Source organism: Rhyacophila brunnea, unplaced genomic scaffold (assembly GCF_057557595.1).
Source record: "Rhyacophila brunnea isolate RB1 unplaced genomic scaffold, BYU_Rbru_1.0 scaffold_20, whole genome shotgun sequence".
Lineage (NCBI taxonomy): Eukaryota > Metazoa > Arthropoda > Insecta > Trichoptera > Rhyacophilidae > Rhyacophila > Rhyacophila brunnea.
In genome coordinates, this window is record NW_028232860.1 from 33,780,268 (window position 1) to 33,801,654 (window position 21,387).

The window sequence follows — 21,387 nt, forward strand, 5'->3', positions numbered from 1 at the left end:
CATCGTAAAAATTTTCTTTACTATATATGGTTCACCTCCAGCTTTTTCCCAACGGACTAAGTAATACCTACCACTTCTTAGGAACATAAAATCATTTTGTGATCACTAGCTCTTTCAATGGTTGAGTGGACGCTGTCACCCTCATTCTGATTGAGACCCTTTTTCATAAATCTATGAATAATGGTGACATTGAATTCCTTAGCTGCAAGCATATAAAGGGTAAATACGATGCGGTTTCTATTCTTACCACCACAATTGTCGGACCAAAATCTAAATTCTTTCACACCGATAATTAATGCGGTTCTTTTATAAAATTGTACAAACAACTTACTAGAAACCTAAATTGCTCCCAATTTTCCAATTCTTTCGTGTCACATATATCAAGTTCCGATTTCCATTGCCATATTATACACAGTAACATTCAAAGTTGGTAATTATCGTTTGTAATAAAAAATACACACTTCCCCATGAAGAGTCGTTAGTACTTTTTGAAAATCAAATGTAGCAACTAAAATACTTTTACTCTGTAAAGCCTCGTTTTTATCTTCATTTTTAAGTGTGCGAGCTGTCTTCCCGAGGGCTAAATGTTTCTCCTGTCTTTCTATGTCTTCGTTTGTTGGGCCGGACTTGCTCGAAAATGCATGACAAAAGCAATCTTTTTTGGCCGATGAAATACTATATTGAACTTTTCATTCACAATATCTCTGTATTAGCCTTTAGTTAGTGCCTTAATAGAATATTTTTTCAAATCAAACCACTCGCGATACAAATTGAACATTCGACAGTCACTTAGTCTAGAGTTTTTTAGAATCTTTTCGAATATGGTGCGATTTTACCAGAGGAAAACAGTTTGCGTGATCGCATATGCTTTTCACCATCTCGTTAACTATGACGGTTTTTTATGGTCATATTTACAATGTCGATCAGGCTCAATATTATTATCTTCATGATATTTCTTCCAAGCAGTGCTTATAATAGTACTTACGTTTTCCAGATGAAATAGTATTCAGAAACATAGTCTTACAAACATTTCTTTTTTTGTTATCCTCAATAGGCAGATAATAAACAAATATGTTTCGACGATCATGCTTGGTGACTTCAGATGTTTGACGAAATTTCGGAATTTTCTCGGTATATTTTACGTCTAGGACCAAAATTTGTGAAACATGTGTAAGCGTTGCTCTTCAGAAAAAAAATTATTGCACTTAAGGCGCCATTTTGGTATGGATTCTTCAAACATTTTTCACTAGCTGAAAAATAAAAATAGTCATTCTTAATGATATACTAAACAAAATAATATGTAAATCAGCCATTTTATAGATATTGCCCGTAATCCTCAAAAGTTAGAGAAAATATTATAATAAAAAAACATTTTAATCGAGGAACATTGTCGGTACCTACTACAATATTTTGAAAACACCAGTCCCATTAAAATTGTCGGTTCTACCACTTAACACAAAACAGAATTGTTGATGTACAGTGAAAAAAGTCGGTTGTACCACTTATGACATTAGGAATAAAGTTTTGTCCAATTAAAAATGTCGGATGTCCCATATTCGACAGAGATCTTATTAAATTGTAGGTTAAAATAGTCATATCTTCCACAACCGACATTATTACTTGGAAACACTTTGTTATCAACTTTACTATTTTTAGTAAATGTAAAAATATGACAATCATAAAATGTCTACTTATTTAATTTTATAAGAAAGCCAGTTAAAAATAATATTTTAGTAATATTTTACTTAACATACCTTTCCTGTCAGAATGACCGTTGAGATTTTAATTTCTAGTGTTCATTTCTTTCTTTTTCTCCGGGAATTTGTCACTATACTTTGTGGCTAAAGCAGTCTTTAATATCCTTTGTGACTTAATGGCTTGCCATAATGAATAAAAATACGGATTGTAGAAACTTTTCTAAACGTTTATAAAAACATCCGCATGTCCGGTGAAAATAGCAGCAACTGTCAGATCCAACGCATTTTGCTCTCCTGCGCCCAGCCAACAATGTCGGTTGGTAAGAACCGACATTGTTATTCGGACACTGTCGGTAAATCCGTCATTTTTAACTTGAGTATCTTGGAATTTTTCAAACAAACAAAAAAAAACTGTGATTGTGGTATAAATGTTTAAATAACTTTTACGTAATAATCCGAAAATGACAAAATTTCAGATCCTACTTTTTTAATAGGGACCGACGATATGAACACACCTCTTCTGGGTGGTGATTAGGAGTATCTTAAAAGACATTATGAGGAATAGTTTTTACATTTTTCAATCTAATGGGATCTTCCTCCATTGAATAAATAAAAAGTATTATAACGCAATACTCTAAATGTATGAAAAATTATTAAACTATCCTGCAGTGGCGATAAGTGGAGGTAAGGTGGATCCTATTAAAATGTCAGTGGTAACAAGAGAGGTGATTGTCAGCTGTTCTGCTAGGCCTATCAGCCTGAGGTGGCGTCAGACGATTTTGTGAAGCCCAGACTCCAGAATAGACTACGCATATGACCCCAAATTTATATTGGCAGTGACGACTTGCAAATCTGACAAATCAGCGAAATGTCAAACTTGAAGTTAAAGTCCCTCCACCAAACCCGCCCCGTACCACCCTCAGTCTTAATCGAGAGTATCACGGGACCCGTCAATTGGTGATGTGAAGCATCTAAAAATTTGCCTGGGAGTGTCCTGGGAGAAGATGCCCAAGACTTAGATTGCTACGCTTAAAGTGAGCTCTGACTGAGTTTACTGAGTTTACTCCAATGCAAAGTGCCAGGGAGAGAAAAAGCACATGGAAATTACTAATAAGAAAATGAACATACAGGCAGCAAAATTTATGTGAAGAGATCTTCACGCCCGTAGTAAGACGCCGCAATTTTTTTGAAAGCAAGATAATTGGAAATGTCAAACTGTCTGAGGTGAATAGAAATCCATCCCAAAGGGAAAACTATGGCGCTGTCTATGCATACTTCACAATTATATTAACATCCAATACCGCCAAGCCGTCTAAAAGATCTAGCGAGACAGTCTGGTGACCGCCAGCTGGCTCTGCTAGTCTCCTATATATTATTATCCTAAGAGATTTTCAAAAACGCACCTTTTTTTAAAAGTATTATTAAATATCATTTTGTTGATTTTTAAACTATTTCAATTCATTTTTTAGCTTTTAACTTCAATTTGAATCCGGCACAATCTGATAAAACTCGACACAGATAATATCATTTTTAAATCGCGTTTTATATCCGTCACCATACATTTTCACATCTTGCCGTCCATCTACTGTAAATTAATTATAATGTCGCTTAATAATTTCTATATAATCGATATTTCACAAATCTAAATTAATATTCCACAAAACTATTCAAATCTGTAAAAGAAAAATTGGCGTACTATGAGTTTTAACAAGACATACATGAATATTTCCTCAGTAAATACTACGAAAATATAATCTAAGAAGACGACACTGCTTTTTATCTGTCAAACTAATAGACTAATGATTGTCATTTGTTTTCTTTTGCGAACGTTTTCATTTGACGTGTCAGAATTCAAATTTAGAATTTCCAGAATAATCGAAAAAATTTCACATTTCTATTAGTACCTACCCATAAATAATCAATTTCAATCAAGACATTTATTGTAAGATAATTATGTTATTGCAAATTATGAATATTGGAAAAAATGACATTACGTATCATTTATTCTTTATCACCTGTAATATCGGTAATTGGCAAATAATACTAATTATTTATAATTAATATAATAAAATTATTTATAATAAAAGTCAATTATTACTATTTTACGCCATAATTAGGTAGGTACTATTATTAAGTAGTTACTACTTTTCCATTTTTGTACGTGATAAAAATAATATCATTTTTCTCACCCAGATAATTTGTCAAATAATAAAAATTAAGCATGTTGGAATTTATTCAGTAGTATTATTAAGAACCTACTAATATTAAAATAAAATACCATTTTTGATCCTAAGCAAAGCATGTTGATACATCTCTTTAGAGTGGTAATAATTATCTTAAAATACTTATTATGAGAGTTAGTTTTTACATTTTTTTCAATCTAATGGGATCTTCCCCCATTGAATAAATAAAACGAATTGTAACGCAATAATCTAAATGTATGAAAAATTAGACTATCCTGCTGTGGCGATGGGTGGAGGTAGGGTGGAGGTAGGGTGGATTCACTAAGCTTTGTCAATTATACATATTTGTTTACATTGAAATAAGAATACAATTTACAGATGTTGTCAGTTAGTTTTTAAAACTCAATTAAACCTTGGGAAAACCAAGCCATAATACGCATCTGTCTACAAAATATTTAAAATAATGCCATTAAATCATACATCATTTTGGATTTTTACAACTCATTCGCTGCGGAGTATTTAATTACTATTATTAATTAGCACATTTAAATAACATGCTAATTATATCTAAAGGCCATCTAGTGGCGACCGCCAGCTGGCTCTGCTAGTAATTATATGAATAATGATTGCTATTATTGATGTATTTTATGTATGTGATGGAAATGTAATTTTGTTTTATAAGACAGTATTCAAGAGAGGGGAAAATATGGACGGGCGTTATATAGATTGTTAGCATTAAGATAATGTTAAGCTGTTAATTTTATATTTATTTATACGTTGCACATTTTTATAATATGTAACAACCCCATAGTTTACTCTGACAGACCCAAACGACCCCTCAGGGTGAGCGTGGAAGAGAAGTCGGCCACCAGGGTCATGATAATTACAAATATTGAATATAATCGAAATATATGATGCAATTGTGAATGTAAACGGAATTGCCAATTTCGAACGTAATTTTCATACTTCGATATTTTGGCCGTGTGCTGTGAGAGCATCGTTCCCTAACCAGACATGTTGCACTAAAACTGCGATCACTCGTAATTTTGCAAACCAAATTACCTGTAATATCAGCTCGCTAACTAAATTACTATTTACTGAGTTACGCCATTTACCTATACTTACATAACTTACATTCTTTTAATTAACAAGGTAGCTAGGTACAATAAATACATATCATAATATTTTTGTTTCATGGTGATACAACGTAAGACACGCGAACGCGGCCTGAAAACAGGCGGATCCACGCGCCTTCTTTTCCTCAGCCATTAGGACGTCCAGGAAGGCCTCACCACAGGAGTGATATGTTTAAAGCCTTTTAGAGGCATATGCAAGACAAATCGCTGGATACCTCACACTCTCGTGTAAGTGGAGTTTTCACGTGGCTAGGTCGACAACAAAATATCTCTGTTTTACAATTACCGCTAATTGAATAACAGGTACGTTTAAAGTACACGTATAATCAAAGGCAGTAATGTTCTTAGCCGAATCATATAACTTTTTCATGAGAAACTTGACACTGGTCAATTTAAGGAAAGCATTAGTGACCTCGGGATAAAACAGGCCTTTTCACCTCCCTTAAACGTCGATCTAAGCCTGTGGCCAGCGTACGGGCGGCCAGGTCGAGCGGAGCCAAAAAATGTATGGGGACCACCATGAAAGCGCGGAGAGTGAGCGGTAGACAGTCTGGCCGCTCGTCGAATTTGCAGCGTTTTGAGTGGCTAGCTAGCGGTGTGTCAAACAAAATTGACTTTTCCCTCGCCCTTCGTTTGCCCGACTTCGAAAAACGTCTGCAATCGGTAGCGTTGGGCAGCCGCTGCTATATTTCATTCGGATCACAAAACATTTTGTGTTTCACGCGCGTCTTAGTTTGCTATTCATTTTTATTTGAAGGAAAATACCTACTTAACCCATAATATTATAAATTACACTAGCATTAACCTATACTTTAAGTTTTTTTTAAATATGTATAGGTATAAATAATCAAATGCATTTAAGTTTTTTACTATGTATTCCATTTGAGTCGTTTTTTGCGACCCGGGTTTTGCCTTTCGGCATCTTCAGGCACTATGAACACTCACCAATGGTAAACACACACAGTCAACAAATGCAGTTAATTATAATAAAATTAGTGCAATAAACTAGGTAAAAGCTTATTACCTGCATATTGCCTGAAGATGTCGAAATGCGAAACCGGGTAGTAAAAAACGACTAAAATGGAATAGTGAAAAACTGAAATCCATTAGAATTTTAATTCAAATTCCATCAAGTACCCTCGGTCGATATTATTAATAATATACTTAAATAATTGTTGGTTGTACATATGTATCATAATACTTATGTCATTTTCAAAATAAAACGTGGGGACTCACTGAAAATATTATATTTTCTTATTTATTTTAATACATCTGAATTAAGAATATTAAAAATAATGAAGGATTGGCGATATTGGAACATAAATATACATTCATTACATGAATTATTCACAAATATGTACATATTCATATAAAACCTTTATAATAATTTATTATTTGATTTTATCTACGAGTACCTAGTTTCATTAATTATTTACGAGATATCTACTCGGAATGTTAGCTATTTAGTTATATATTCTATTATTTGATTAAGTCATTATGAATACCTACGTATTTTTAAAATAGGCGAGTAAATAATTATAAGTACCTAGGTACAAATAGTTATAAAAAATATTAGCAACGGTCCTTCAATTAGTAGGTATATAATATATGGTATAATTCGTCACAAACCAACGTGAGAAACAAATAATTCATTTTGAGATAAGAGATGGATAATGGATAGAGATGTTAATAATAATTATCTAGGTTCATCGGAACAGCGCTACGCTTACCAACCGGTCTGCCAGAAGCAATTGAGAAGACAGTGTGCCGCAGCATTTTACTCCATTTCTTTCATTAACGATGTTATAAACTAGCGATCACCTGTGACTTCATCTGTGTGAAATACGGACATATGGAATGAAAACTGATTCGATTTTTATTTGTTGAAATCGATGAGATAAACAGCAATTAGATAAAGGTTCTCGACTCATTACCCGCACCACACCACGTCACTCCACCACTGATGTAGGACTACTATACCGACATATTCGTGAGTAACAATATATACAAGTGTGTTATTCGACAATGGTTGAATATAGACGTACGCCATTCGTTCCGCACCTCACCTCACCCCTCCTGCTGCTAAACAACAGGTAGTCAAATTTAAAAACAATAACATAAGTATTATGTCTATACTAATATTATGTGTCATCACTCAAATCTTCAATATTTATTGAATAGGGAATAGATACATTGTTATTTTTAGTTTGTGAATTTGTGGTTTTTATTTTATTCTTTATTATAGGGGGCCTCAACATCAGTCAGTGACTCGGCCCTTCAAGTCTCTATCATAATCGTACTATTGTTTTTTAGATTCATATCTGGCAACTGACTTGTTCAAAAAAATCTTCCAAAACATTACCTATTCCAAGAGAAATAGAATGAAAAATAATTAACTACTAGTAACTTAAATATTTATGATTGGGTGCGAGCTGATAATAAGAAAAACTTGTAACAAACCAAGGTCCAAATGAATTCGGCGAATGGCTGATAACCAATCCTCGCAGGTAACCAAGTTTCTTAATATTTTCAATTTAAATTTCAATTTTAATTTATTTTACATATTGTGGACATTACAAATTATAAGTTTAAGACGTTCACAACATGACATTTAGAAACAAATAAATATTATTAAAAAAGTATTATGTAATATTGTAATTATGCAATATTAAGTTATTCTATAGTATAAATGTGTAAATACAAAAAAATATGAAGTATATAGGTACAAGGAAGTACACCGGATGAGTTAGGCAGACCCTATTTTAAGAATTTATAAAATAACGTCCACCTATACTCATTCTCACGTAGATGGAATATATCAACATCCGAAGCAATTTGGTTGAACAGAGTTATTGCTCTACCAATTGGCATCACCAAAGGCAGGTTAGTTCTGCTCCTCGGGAGAACAAACAACTGATGCTCCCGATTTCTAAGATAGTTATCAGGGACACACAAGTCAATATTACCAAGAATGGCAGAGTTCTCATTCACACCACGTATTAGTCGAAAAAAATACGTGGCCAAATATTGATATCTTCTAGCACTTAAACTACAGTATGTTAGCATACCTAAGAGAAAGTCAGTTGGATAAAGCCACGGATAGTATCCATATAACCTCAAATAAAGGAGTCTCAAAAATTTCTTTTGAACTCGCTCCACCATAAGGTCATATTTCAACTGATGCGGGGCCCAAACAATCGACCCACTTTCAAGCCGGCTTCTCACTAAGGAATTATAAAGAATTTTTAATACAGTAACATCCGAAAAGACCCGGGAAGTACGCAAGACGAAGCCCAACATTTGTAGCGCCTTTTTACAAATGATAGCTATATGACCACTAAATGACAGCTTACTGTCAAACGTAATGCCAAGATCCCTTACAGATGGTATTCGCGAAAGTGAGCCGATCGTACTATTTGAATTATGCTTTTGGTCCGCGTACATTGTATGATATAAAAAAAAGTGTATACCTATAGGTATGTACGTACGACGCATGCGCGTCCAAAATACTGTAATTTAGAATACCGGGAAAAGTTCATTTTCTACATTTTAAAATACCTACACCAAAAGTACAAAATTTCAGAATATATCATACCTATCATAATTTGGTGCAAAGTAGGTAAGTATATACTATAATCATTTACTTTGTTTATACTAATTATGAAGTCATACACTATAATGTTCCACATTTAATTATGTAGAACATAAATCAAATACATAAATATTCTCGACGAAATTATTTTTAGCCATACATAATAATTCCGACTTGCAATAAATATAATCTTTTATTACGATGCCGAATTTTCAAAATCACGTCATACTTACGCGATCAGTGCTTCGACACCTTTTATTATTTTATATATCATGGAGATTATGAATAAAAATAATATGTAATAAACTTTTACCAGATTTTTTAATACATGCATGTACTTATATAATATTATAATTAACATTTCAAAAAAATGCGCTTCTGCGTTACTAAACATTTGAGGCGTCTAATTATAAAAAGCGATAAGTCAACATTTGGTCAAATCGAGAAAAAAATACGCACGTATTCTTTTTATAATTTTACACAATATGTATTGATCTATAATTTCCAAAACGCGACATAACCGTACGATTTTTTTTTAAGTATAGATTTATTACAAAAAGCGCAATGTCCATGTTTCATATTATTTAAAGCTTGGTTGATTTCGCGCGTGTTTAAGTCAACCAATAAGGTAATGTTAAATATTGAAAAGGGCGTCTCCCATGCTGTAGCATCTGGTAAACCCATGACAGTGCCACGGAAATATGTGCCTTATGCGGAGTAAATTAAAAAGTGAGCTACAAATAGCGCTACGTCCAATTTTATGTTGCCTATATTTATTACATTTAAGAGTCTATCGGCTGAAACAAATTGCCATTTGGTTCTAATTTTGACATAGAATACAACGGAAAAAATAATCTCACGTTAAAACAAATTATTGAAACTTGAAACATAAAAACGTTGTTTCCCGAAAATATTGAATTGTGGACTTGTCGCTTTTTGTAATTAGACGCCTCATTTCAAAGTTTTCGATTATTGTTTTTTTTTTTAAGTAGTTGGCCATTTTTTCTCAGGTTAATCTTTTATGATGAAAATTCACAGTTTTTGTGAACTACGGGATTTTTACATATAAAATGAAAGAAAATCCGGCTTCTTTGTGGGGAATTATTTAAATCACTGTTAATTTTGCGACTATCGGACTGCGTATTATTTATGTTTAATTGCACAATATTTTCGATATTTACTTCGCGTGTATAATAAAATGAACAGTTTATTAATTTACACAAATATTTTAACGTTGTTTACGTAGGCGTGTGTAGCCGAGATCTTTCAATATGCCTACATAATGTCAATTATTACATGAATACAAATATACCTACAATAAAAACGTTGTGGAATTGCCATCAAGTGTTATGCCAAGTCCCAAATCAAGATAAGTCTTGCCGTAAATAAAAAAAAACATTGTATAAACGCTGTTTTAAAGATGCATATCAATTTTTTGCAAACATTTGTACAAAAACAATTCATACCATTTTAAACAAATGTGCACTTTTTTTCGTATTTGGCAACGGATGGAAAACGTATGCAAACGAACAAAAAAACAAGCGAGTGTGGATGTGTTTACTGATATTTCTTTTTTGTTTTATCAAAAGTGGCGCCGTGTGATCTCGACGAATGTTGTCTTGATTAAATCTCACAAATTTTTATCTGGACTGTCCAGACTACATTTAGATTGATAACAATGTGTGCAGGCGAAGACGTGCGTAGGTTTCCAAATGTTTGAGACATGCATTTGTTGAGTGATATAAGTTTACAAACAATTATATAACTTATTTCCGGACAAATTATCTTGGAGTGGAGTGGGTATTCTACAAAAAGATCATACAATACCTTCTGGTTATAATCCAAACAACTCTGTTCAGGTTCTCAATTTCATTAAATATATATATAAAGGTGAAGTCCCACTGCGTCGCTATAGGATTTGTTTCCCGAATATCCATTTTTGTCGAAATCGACATTTTAATGCAGTTTGATTTCTTTTATCAAACTCTACCGAAATCATTTATAAAAACAATGTATTTTTATCTAGGAACAGAGATAATTTTTTTAAAAACCCGAATACGCCATGTTAAGCTACAATTACTCCGTGGTGTACTCCCGAGCGTCCAACTATTCGTACCTGAATCGAAATAGATCTCTGGCTGAGTTTTTATTTCCCGTATAAACCGCGCTGGCGCCGTGCATCTGGCTCCCACATTCACGCTGTCTAGCTCTAAAACAATCACGCCCACTATCATATTTTTCGGCCATCCGGAGTCCTCTTTCAAATTTCGTTCTATTAATATTGTTTTTAAAGTTACTATTGTTTTAATAGTGAATTCATCAAATTTGAAGAGATCAATCATAGCTGATACGTCACCAGTTCACCCTGAACTTACAGTAGAGTTATGGAAATGAGTATTTTAACCTAAATAACTGCACTTTGTTCTGATAAATAGACACAAAATACCAACGGTTATATGAATTCTCCAGTGTGACCTGGCAACTAATATGACGTAAAAAATAATTATTATTTCAATTTATTATTAATCAAACAATGTTTGTCTTTATTTTACTTTTAATGTAGGTATTTCTATGAAAATAAAGGCGATGCCATTACATATTTATTTTAGAATGCGCTGATAGTTAATTTAATTTAATATGTATGTTAGTAACTATTTATTTAGTGAATATTATATACTTAGGATATAGGTAGGTACCTACCTAATATTAGCAACCAATGGTAATTAATTTATACATGCTATTATTTTGTGTTCTTATTCCTTACAATAGTAAATATATAATATTTATTTGGTAGTTTGTAATAATTTTAATTGTTAATTATAGAAATATGTAGATATATATAGATAAAATATTTTTGAAAAAATTTATAATATAAAATTATTAGCAATTACGAGTAAGTTACATCATAAAATATTGGAGAAATACGTGACGTCAGTTAGTAATTGAAGTAGTAGCACTAGTAGGTACCTAGTTTTATTTAATAAACAAAATCGAACATCGAAACAGAATCGCCAATAGTAGCTTTATTTGGAAGAACGCTGATGAGCAGGTATTAAAAGGCCAATAGTTAAAGTTTGTCGTCATTAGTATGTCACCTCATAGTGGATAATGCGCGGATTGGGACGTAAGCCCAGGAGATCTAGGTTTGATTCCTGCCGGGTGTCTTACTTTTTTCAAAAAGATTTTTTCTCTTGGTTATAATGTATTTTCTCAGAAGTGATTTTCAAAATTATGTATGTTCAATAATTAGAATGGTACCTACATTCTTAAATCTTTTGACTTATTCGTTGAATAAAAAAATTAGTAAATACTTTGGACGCGGAAGACGCACACGGCGCGTAATGGCCAGGCGGCCGATCGATGTAATTAACGTGAATTTTAAAGGGAGCAATTAAAATCTCATTATATAGTCAGCAGCGAATGCATTAATGAAACACTATTTTATTAATTATTCCGAAAAAAAACGAAAAAGGCAAATGCCGCATGTTATTATTACCTTCGAACTTGGGTAATTACGATCATTAAGTATTTAAATAGTAAAAGTAATTATTAACAAATATCGTGTAAATAAATATAACATTTGAGGTGCGTATTTTTTGATCACTCAGTAATCCGTGGGCCGTGCAGCAATACGCTATGGTCTTAAATGCCGAACGTCCTTGTTTTGTCTCGAACATACATTATTCTGAGAGAGCGCTAAAAATTTCCCGAATATCCACAACGAGTACTTGTAAATAAAACGCATTTTCGGTGCATTTAATGATTTATACCAGTATATTATTCTTGGAATCTATTCTTAGATAATGTTGCAATCATACAGTGTAGAAAAAATGAATGATACATCTACTGATATTCAAATACACGACAATAAAATTTGTTTTTCGTCTCCTGTAAAATTGACATTTGGTTTATTCAGGAAAAAAATCCTATAGCGACGACTACTGGCTCAAACCGCTGGTAAAAGACGCTCCTAAATTGGACAGGCCAAGCATTTGGAGCGGATAATTAGTCTAGACTTCATCGCGAGTCGCATGAGCGTATGTACGCTATCCGCGGCCTAAGTGTACGTCCTGAGTGGCAGCGTTTGGCGCAGCGTTGAGCATTTTGCGCAACTCAAACGTATAACCGTGTGTGAAAATGTTCGTAGACAATGTCTTTTTTTGGTTATACATTTATACGGTTATACGTTTGAGTTGTGCAGAACGCTCAACGCTGCGCCGAACGCTGGCACTGAGGCCTCACACTAAGGGTGCAAATCATTAGAGTGAACAAAAAAGCTTACTTTTATAAAGAAGTTTGACTAGCCAGGGAAAAGTTGCCCTTCCTCCTCCAGAGTAGCTTGTAATAGGGGCTCTATTTCCACAATTCTGAGTCAATCCATTTGAGTCAAGGTCTTCGGATAACGGTTGAGCATATCCAGCTGGAAATATGCATAAGTAAATTAAATAAAATCCAAAGAGAAAAAAAATCCACGGTGACGATGTTGATACCATTCATCATAGTTCACTCAAGCAGTGGTGGTTGTTACCAATAAAGCACGGCCCTAAAGTTTACTTTCCCCTCCAAGGGCGATCCACGCCGAATCATCAACATACAGCCTGACAATAATAGAATCGCAAATATTATAAGAAATGTTTCGCCGCCTAATAATAATTCTGTCAAACATACCTACCTCCGACAACCTTTTTTCCGCCAGCCCCTAACAGACCCGGCCAATTCACATCGGTTTGTACCCGACCGATCCCAAAATGGTCACCGCTAACCTGCTGCAATCAAAAAAAATAGCAAGTCGACTCGCCAAAGAATGCCAAAATCCAGAGCTGAAAATCCTCACTGGCATGGAGAAGCTTGCAGAAGCGATAAAACTCAATGAAAATGACTTCCGACAATTCTGAGGATACAAAAAGATGTTCAGTACAATGTTACATAAGAATCATTTCCGATAACTCGGTTCTAGCTGGTAAAATCACCACAGTCTTTGTTACAGACCGCCTCACACGAAACAACCGCATGAAAGCCGTTAAATCCAAGATACCGTGACTTTCAACCAAGATATCGGACATATCTCTTCATATTCATGTTTATCGGTGTCATCCGCCTCTGATAAATGTTTTTCTTTTACCCTAAGAGGAACACAGAAATTTTTACAGCCAACTACCTACTCGCGCCAATGGAAACATTTGTTGTCACTAGCGGCCGTTCAGATCCTGCCACCATTGCCAGAGATACCGGATGAATATAAGCTGTATCTTCATCTCTTGGCAAGAGATCAGCGATTGAACAATAGTAGTCTCCACTCCAGCTGATGAAAACTCGCGATATCATAGTTTTCAATAAAATTTATAAAATAATTTTACCTTTACTCAGCAGTCTTCCAGAAGGATAAATATTAAGGTCAAATTTCACTTTGTATGCACAAAAACGAGGAGTACCTAATGTTTATATCTGCAATACTTACAAAACGTCTACTATAACTGAATTTTACACCATGCGGACAATCGTTTGACAAACATAAGAAGTTATAAAAGGCACCAAATTCAAAGTCAAAATATACAGTTAATTAAAAAATATCGCCATGATTAAAAAAGAATAACTCACTTTTTGTAAGCGACAATGCTTCTCCGATAAATACAACAAGCAATACAATAATAATTATTGCATTACTTCTGTGAAGGTTGTTGAACATTATATAAATGATTAACAATATAATAATGCAAAGTAGTTTAATTTAACCAACTACTTAGTCACTATAAGCAGTATATTTGTCCCTGAAATACGAGGGTTTGCCTTGTTAAAAAGTAGTGTACCAATTTATATACATTGGCAAATTATTACTTGGTTAAGATTTTATTATGTGGAAACAATTGATTTGAAATACTTTAAAACAGATGAAATTTAAATTTTCTATGAAGAATATAAATTACGTACGGTCGTATAACTTATAAAATCAACAATGATAATAATTACCGATATTAAATCGTAAAAGTGCTCGTAAACTTTTTACGTCGATAAAATGATACGACAATTGTGTTGCCGTTTATAGTTTCCTAAAACACGAAAATAGTAGACTACGTTGCCGAAACTTTCCATTTATTGCCCATGCATTCTTGCAGCATTGTTTTTCGATTTATCTAATATCAAAAGGGGCCCGTAAACGAGCATCAAAAATTGTAGTTGCCGATAAAATCGCCAAAAAATGTTAAAACTATTGCCTAGTTGCTGGGCAATGTATGAACCGACATAATATTTGTCGAATAGTGAATTCAATGTATTTTGTGCGTACACGCGAATTGAGATAAAGCAACAACGGCCGCAACCAACTCTCAAAGTTACCAACGGAACTCTCGACGTACGGATATATATCAGACAGGCGAAGGAGCAGTGCAGCCGGATGACTTGTGATACCTGGCTTGATAAAGTCTGAAAGCTGATTACTTTCAACTCCATCGCCGTGTCATGGGGAGTCTGGGGTCGTGCCGTCTCTTTGGAAGTGTCGTACAATACCTGAGATGCACTTAAAGCGTTGCCCCGACGAAGAGGAAGAGGAAAATAGATATATAGTCAGAAGTTGCCTCTACATCTGACCCTAAAGTGGCTCTCGGTGGTCGAAAAATTGCGTCCGACGCCTTCAAGAGAAGCTCGTTCACTACTCCAACCATGGCCTCCACAAGGGGGGCCCGCCAAAGATCCTAGCCTGGGGATCCCCAAAGATCCCCGCTTCAGGATGTGGGGGCCATAACTCTAACGGGGCCCGAAGCCATTGAGTCGCCACTATAACGCCTTGGTAGCAAAGGTAGTGACGCCGAAAAAGACGCGCATTTATTGGACCAGTGGGAAAAAGAGTCTAAATAAATTCGGGCATTGTTAAATATCTGCGGATAATGACACCTCGAAGTACTAGACAAAGAAGCATCGTACTGCAGAAATGCGACCTTCTATCGCCTTCGATTCTGACATATTGTCAGAATCAAATAAATTAAGGAGACGAGACAAGGAAAAATAATAAAAATGATTTTTTTAAATTATTTCTTTTTATTCTAATAGATATAAAGATTTAATACGGACCCACGTGATATATCGTAATACGATATTTACGTGGACTACAGAAGAGTAAAATTATCATTAAAAATTGAATTCGAATAGACAGGAAGTAAACTAGAAGATGACGTTACACTGAAGAGAATAGTAAATGTGTATTCTTTTATGATAGGTTTAGGATAGATATAACATATGTATTTCTTTAGCTGATGTCCAGGTAGGTTGGAAGCTCCGTTCCAGTGTCCATAGACAGAGGCCCATCTCTAGGCCACCCAATCTCTCTTCGACCGGGCGGCAGAAAACATTTCTCTCCTGTAGACACCGTCTCAATCGTAGGTATCGATTGTGTGTGCGGGCCGAAATGGTAGGTCGTCCGACTTCTTGGTTCACGGACCGAAAAGGGGTGAAACAAAAACCTCCTGTCGATCGCTCCCCAACCTTGAGGGGGATGATCTCTCAATGCAGAGCCATCCCTCGCTGCCACGAACTTGGCACGATCAATAGGCATACAAATGTATTTTCTTAGGTTCTTTCTGTCCAGGGGGTCGAAAGCTCTGATCCGGTGTCCATAGACAGGGGTTCATACTTGTGCCACACAACCTCTCTTCAACCCGGCGGCGGCAAAGATTTCTCTCCTGTAGACTCAGCTTTAATTATTATAATATGTACCGGACGGATTATCAGGGAATAAGGCATATGGTGGTGTGGTCAGGGTGTACGTCGAATCCGTAGACAGGGGGACAAATTAGCTTGCCATCCCCACATTGGCCTATTGTTGGTGCCTACATATTCAATTCAGATGGTTAGACAAGTCACCTGATCACATGATAGCTGGCTTAACAAAACATATAACCAGTCCTCCTGATGACATGTCGGGATTGGGGATTGATAAATAGGCTAGAAATTCCAGAACTAGATTTTTTATAACTAATAATTGGACAGTGTTATGCAGTAATCAGTTAAGCGACACTTTTGTGTTTTTGCGTTTTTCGTTTCAACGACAATATGAATATGCTTTCTACGTTTTGCAAAAAAGATCGTGGTCAAATTCGGACTGTATTGCCATATATGAGACTTTTAAAAATGTGTGTATACATTAATAAACAAATCCATTTTGCAGTAAACAGTCATCCACCAAATAACATGGCTGCTGTTGTGAAACTGAGATGTTAAACGTTGTCATTTTTTGCATTTTCTTACAATATCTGCCTAGTTATCGTCGCCCCACTTACTTAAATTCATTATAATTCCTATTGTTTTATAAGTTACAGTGGAAATACAAGGCTAAGATAAGCTGAATTGAATAATAAAAAAGGGTTTTTTAGGATGTGCCACTTTCAGCCTTCAATAAACTAATTATTGCAAAATTTATGTTCCCACTTTTATGGTGCATAATCAGTTGCTTAACTGATTATTGCGAAATGTGATTCATGTTTTTCATTTTATTTGGTGCTTAACAGGTAGTTGCAAAATGATTTATTGAAATATTTGGTTGATACATAAATATTGCCTTAAAAATAAACATATTGTCTTTAACAATTTATAAGTGTATTATAAGAAATTTTTCTATAAAAATAATTTTATTTATATGTAAATGGGGATTATTCTTGGTAATATATTTTTTCCCTTATTTCCAATATGAATAGAGGCAAACTCATGATTGATATGGCAAGAAATGAAATGCCTTTGAAAAATAGAAGAGACATTACCAGCTCGGCAATGATTGAAGAAAATAGTGTTGTACGAGTATTATCAGTAGATGATAATATTGATAATATTGTCAATTTTGTTGAAGATACCGTTCTTAGTTTTGGAGGCACATCAAAATTATACATTAAATCGAAAAATTATCAGCAGAAAAAATAACTGATCTAAAAAAAATACTGAGCTTTGTACTCAAAGATGCCAAACCCTTCTACCAATTCCTCAATAATGACGATGCTGATTATACTGATGATGTAGAAGGGTTGGGATTATCTTTAGATTTTGAAATCGAATAGAATTCATATTTTGACACTAATTTTAAGTTTTATTCATCGGTTAACGCATAACATTTACATTTATTTTTACTGCTTCCTTTTTTATTATCACTCTTACTGTAGTAATATTTTATTTAGAATAGTACTTAGTTTATTCAGTTATTCTTACTATATTGTATTAAACACATAATTTTGTAATACATATTCTATATTCATATTGTTTTTTTAATAAGCAAAACCAAATTCGTAAATAATTGATATGTTAATGGAAAATCAGTTAAGTCACACTTTTGGTGCATGGTGGAATACAACAAAACTAATATATTTTTTTTTCGAACGATTACAATTTTTCAATAACCATTTACCTAATAAATTATAAACAGCGGATCATATTATTAAAAAAGTCTTTATACAATCACAAGGTACATTTTCAAGTAATAATTTACAAAACAAAATATAACTCTATTCATTATCTTGACTAAATGGTGTACATTTTAACTTCAAATGCTTGTAACTCAAAACTCCATTTTGGTGGATAACTGGTTACTGCATCCAATTACCGTCCAATTAATATGTAAAATTTATGTCATAATTTCACTATGATATTTTGTATTGACGGTTAATCAAGGAATAAGGTGTGTGGACGTTGAAGTCAGGCGGACGCTTGCGTCTAAAAGAAGAAGGGGCGGTTGTTACATCCCTGATTATTGGGCTTCTCCCAATAGTCCCAATTACTTTATTATTAGTCGTAAGCACAGGCCTGATTTCATAAATACGATAGATAACCGAACAAAGTATGAATGATGATTAATGAAATTAAACAATTAGAATAAAATAAGTTGCATTATGTATATAACTATGTTTAGTTATAAGATTAAAGTATATAACCCTTTTAATATTAAGTAGGTGTAGAAATGTTGTGATTTACTAATCTTCGAGCACGTGGACTATTGATTCACACACATTAGATATGTAATGTTTTAATTTGGCTAAGACGCCATGTATGACGAAATCTCGTCCCAGGAGTATGTAAGATAAGAGGCCGGGGTGTGAGAGGCAGTCTGGAATATTCTGTCAACTTGAAAGCACGTTCGGAGTCTGGTTCTAAAATTTAGGGGCCATACAGGTGCTTAGCCTCTCTGGATGGCCTCTTAACGAAATTAATTGAGTCCGGGTTCTTCGTCAAGATCGAGAATACCGTTACTCCGCGATTGTTATCAACGTGAAAGTTATTTAATAATTCGAAATTTTAGTTTCATTATAAAAAAGGTCATAACTGATACGGCATCGAGATACAAAATAATAACTTTAAAATTGTCCGATAAAATAAACAAACAAAAAAAAAACAAATAAACGCCTAAAATAAAATAAATTGAGAGGCGTAACTAAGCTAGTGAAATAAGTTAATTGATAATAAGTTAAACTAAGTAAGTTTAATATAAGTTAGTGTGTACGTAATTTTCATCTATGATATAATTAATAATTTACAACGAACATTAACTATCATTTATTACATGGTTTCCCAAACTATGGGTCGCGAGCGAATATTGAGTGGGCCCTCGCCACTGTAAACATGAATTTAAAAAAATAGAAAGTGATAAATTTGATATTTCATTCAGCTATTTATAATTCTAAAAAATTGAAATAAACTTAAGTTACGAAAAATATTGTGATAAAATAATAATAATTTGAATTGCCAATGCACTACAGATGGCTTGATTCGTTGCGTTGGATTTGTAACCCATTTCAAGACGACTTACCAACTATTATGCCAATAAAAGCATGTGAAGAACTCATTGATTTATCAGAAGATACGTCACTGAAAAATAGTTTCAATCGTAAACAGTTAACGAAATTCTGGCTCTCAGTTGCTGATAATTATCCTTGCCTGTTCAATGAAGCTATGAAAATCTTCCTCCTCTTTACTACCTCATATCTATGTGAGGTCGGATTTTCGGCTATGGTTAACATTAAAACTAAATACCGAAATAAATTTGATATATCAAACTCACTGCGATTAAAAGTAACTAAAGTTGAAGTTGATGCTAAAACTATAATGAAGAAAAATAAGAAACAAATACATCCTTCCCATTGAAATAACTTTGTAAACAAACCTTGCAGGTGTAGGTATTTAAGTAATATTTTTTTTATTTAAGTTGTGTTTCTTATTTCAACAGTCTTTCATTCATATTGGTAACACTTATAAAAAATATTTTTTTTATTTCAATTGGAACAAATAAGAGTTTCACGACTCGCCACTAGGGAATCTGAGCATTACCAATATTCATGCACTCTTTTCTCTAAGACAGCTAAGAGGTGGGTCCCAAGATTGAAAATTTTTGTTAGATGGGTCGGAGCCCAGTCAACTTTGGGAACCACTGATATAATTAATAATTTACAACGAACATTAACTATCATTTATAACACTACAATATTCAAATAAAAATTCCAAACAAATAAACAATTAATTTTAATTTTTGATATTATACCCATAAACTACTGAGCTAGTCAACTACATTATTGAGGGTGATATTAGTATCTACTATAACTATCAGCGTTCTCAAAATTCGGCAAACATGGTGGAAGGAGATAAAACATAGGAAATTATTTGTTTTGAGAACATAAAGTATTAATTTGTTAATTTTATAATATTCAAAATAAACATGATATATAAGTAGTAATGTTACATTCTTTAGATTTGTGTTTTATTAAGACATAAGTATTGATTTAAATAAAACAAAAAAATGTTAATGGGAGTATATTCTCAATGTTAGTTTAGGTGGTAAAATTGTTTAATATTGAGGTTTCTTTTGTCCTGTCCGAGAAACTGTAATAAATCTGTTTTGTAGTTTACAAATCTGCGAATTTATTTTCTTGTATGACCTAAGTCGATTTGTTTGCGATGCAACAATTGGCTAATTGCTCTACTGCTCAGGATGTTTTTTTAATATCGAACTTTCGTCCTTAAATCCAACGAGAATTGGATAATTGTTTTATCATGACATAATCCGTAGGTAGAATAATTATAGATTGTAAATAATTTGATATTTGGGTTTCGGAAAAAAACACGGGGCCTGCAAAATGACTTATCAGTGGACTGTAAATTGTGACGGAATGATTTGGATGCTAGAGGGGGGTGTTCATAGGATGCCAGGTACTGACCTTTTATGCTGTTGAGGCTGGCTCCATGGTCTGATTGTAACTTATCACTTTTGCGCGGTATTGCTTATTTGGTAATGACACACTCTAGCACATGGTCTTCAACCTTTGCACATAAATTACTAGCTTTTGAGAGTTATAAACATAATCCTGGTCTCACAAATAAAACGGCTTAACAAAACATGTAGTCGAATTCCTTGGTCAGCTGTCAGACGGTTTATTTCAGATGTCCTGTGTCTTGTGTGTCGAGGCTGGCACCACAAGGCATGGAAGTAAGATAGTAAACAAAGTATGAATTGAATTTTATAAAAATGGTAATAATATGTACTTAGCTATAAGATGTAACAACATATTTATTACATCTTATAGCTAGTGGATTTAGGGCTTAATGGAGATAAATGTGATGGTGCCGAATGAAAGCATTATGTGCCTCGGTGCGTCGTTTCACAAACATTAATGATATATGTTAATTATATGTTTAAAATAAACATCACCTACAATATTAATTAATTCAACTGTTCACACCGACTTGGCTTTGAACGAGCTGTCTTCGCGAGTCGTGTGGACTAATTTGGCGCTGTTGGAATTTCCGGAGACATTGTC

The 21,387-nt window shown here is 33.8% G+C and overlaps 1 protein-coding gene across 3 annotated transcripts in view; it reads right to left on the reverse strand.

Annotated features, from left to right (window-relative positions):
- Positions 1–21,387, reverse strand: part of LOC147071566 (chymotrypsinogen B2-like) — a 51,266-nt gene that overhangs the window by 18,315 nt on the left and 11,564 nt on the right. For 2 of the 3 annotated variants that reach the window (XM_085948365.1, XM_085948364.1), the window contains exon 4: positions 12,891–13,028. Coding sequence is in view for 1 of the 3 variants with exons in the window: in XM_085948363.1 (XP_085804489.1) it covers positions 12,891–13,101 (211 nt within the window). In the remaining 2 variants the exon portion in view is untranslated. Of the gene's footprint in view, positions 1–12,890; positions 13,271–21,387 lie in introns of those variants that run through there. The other variant, XM_085948363.1, reaches the window with a different exon arrangement.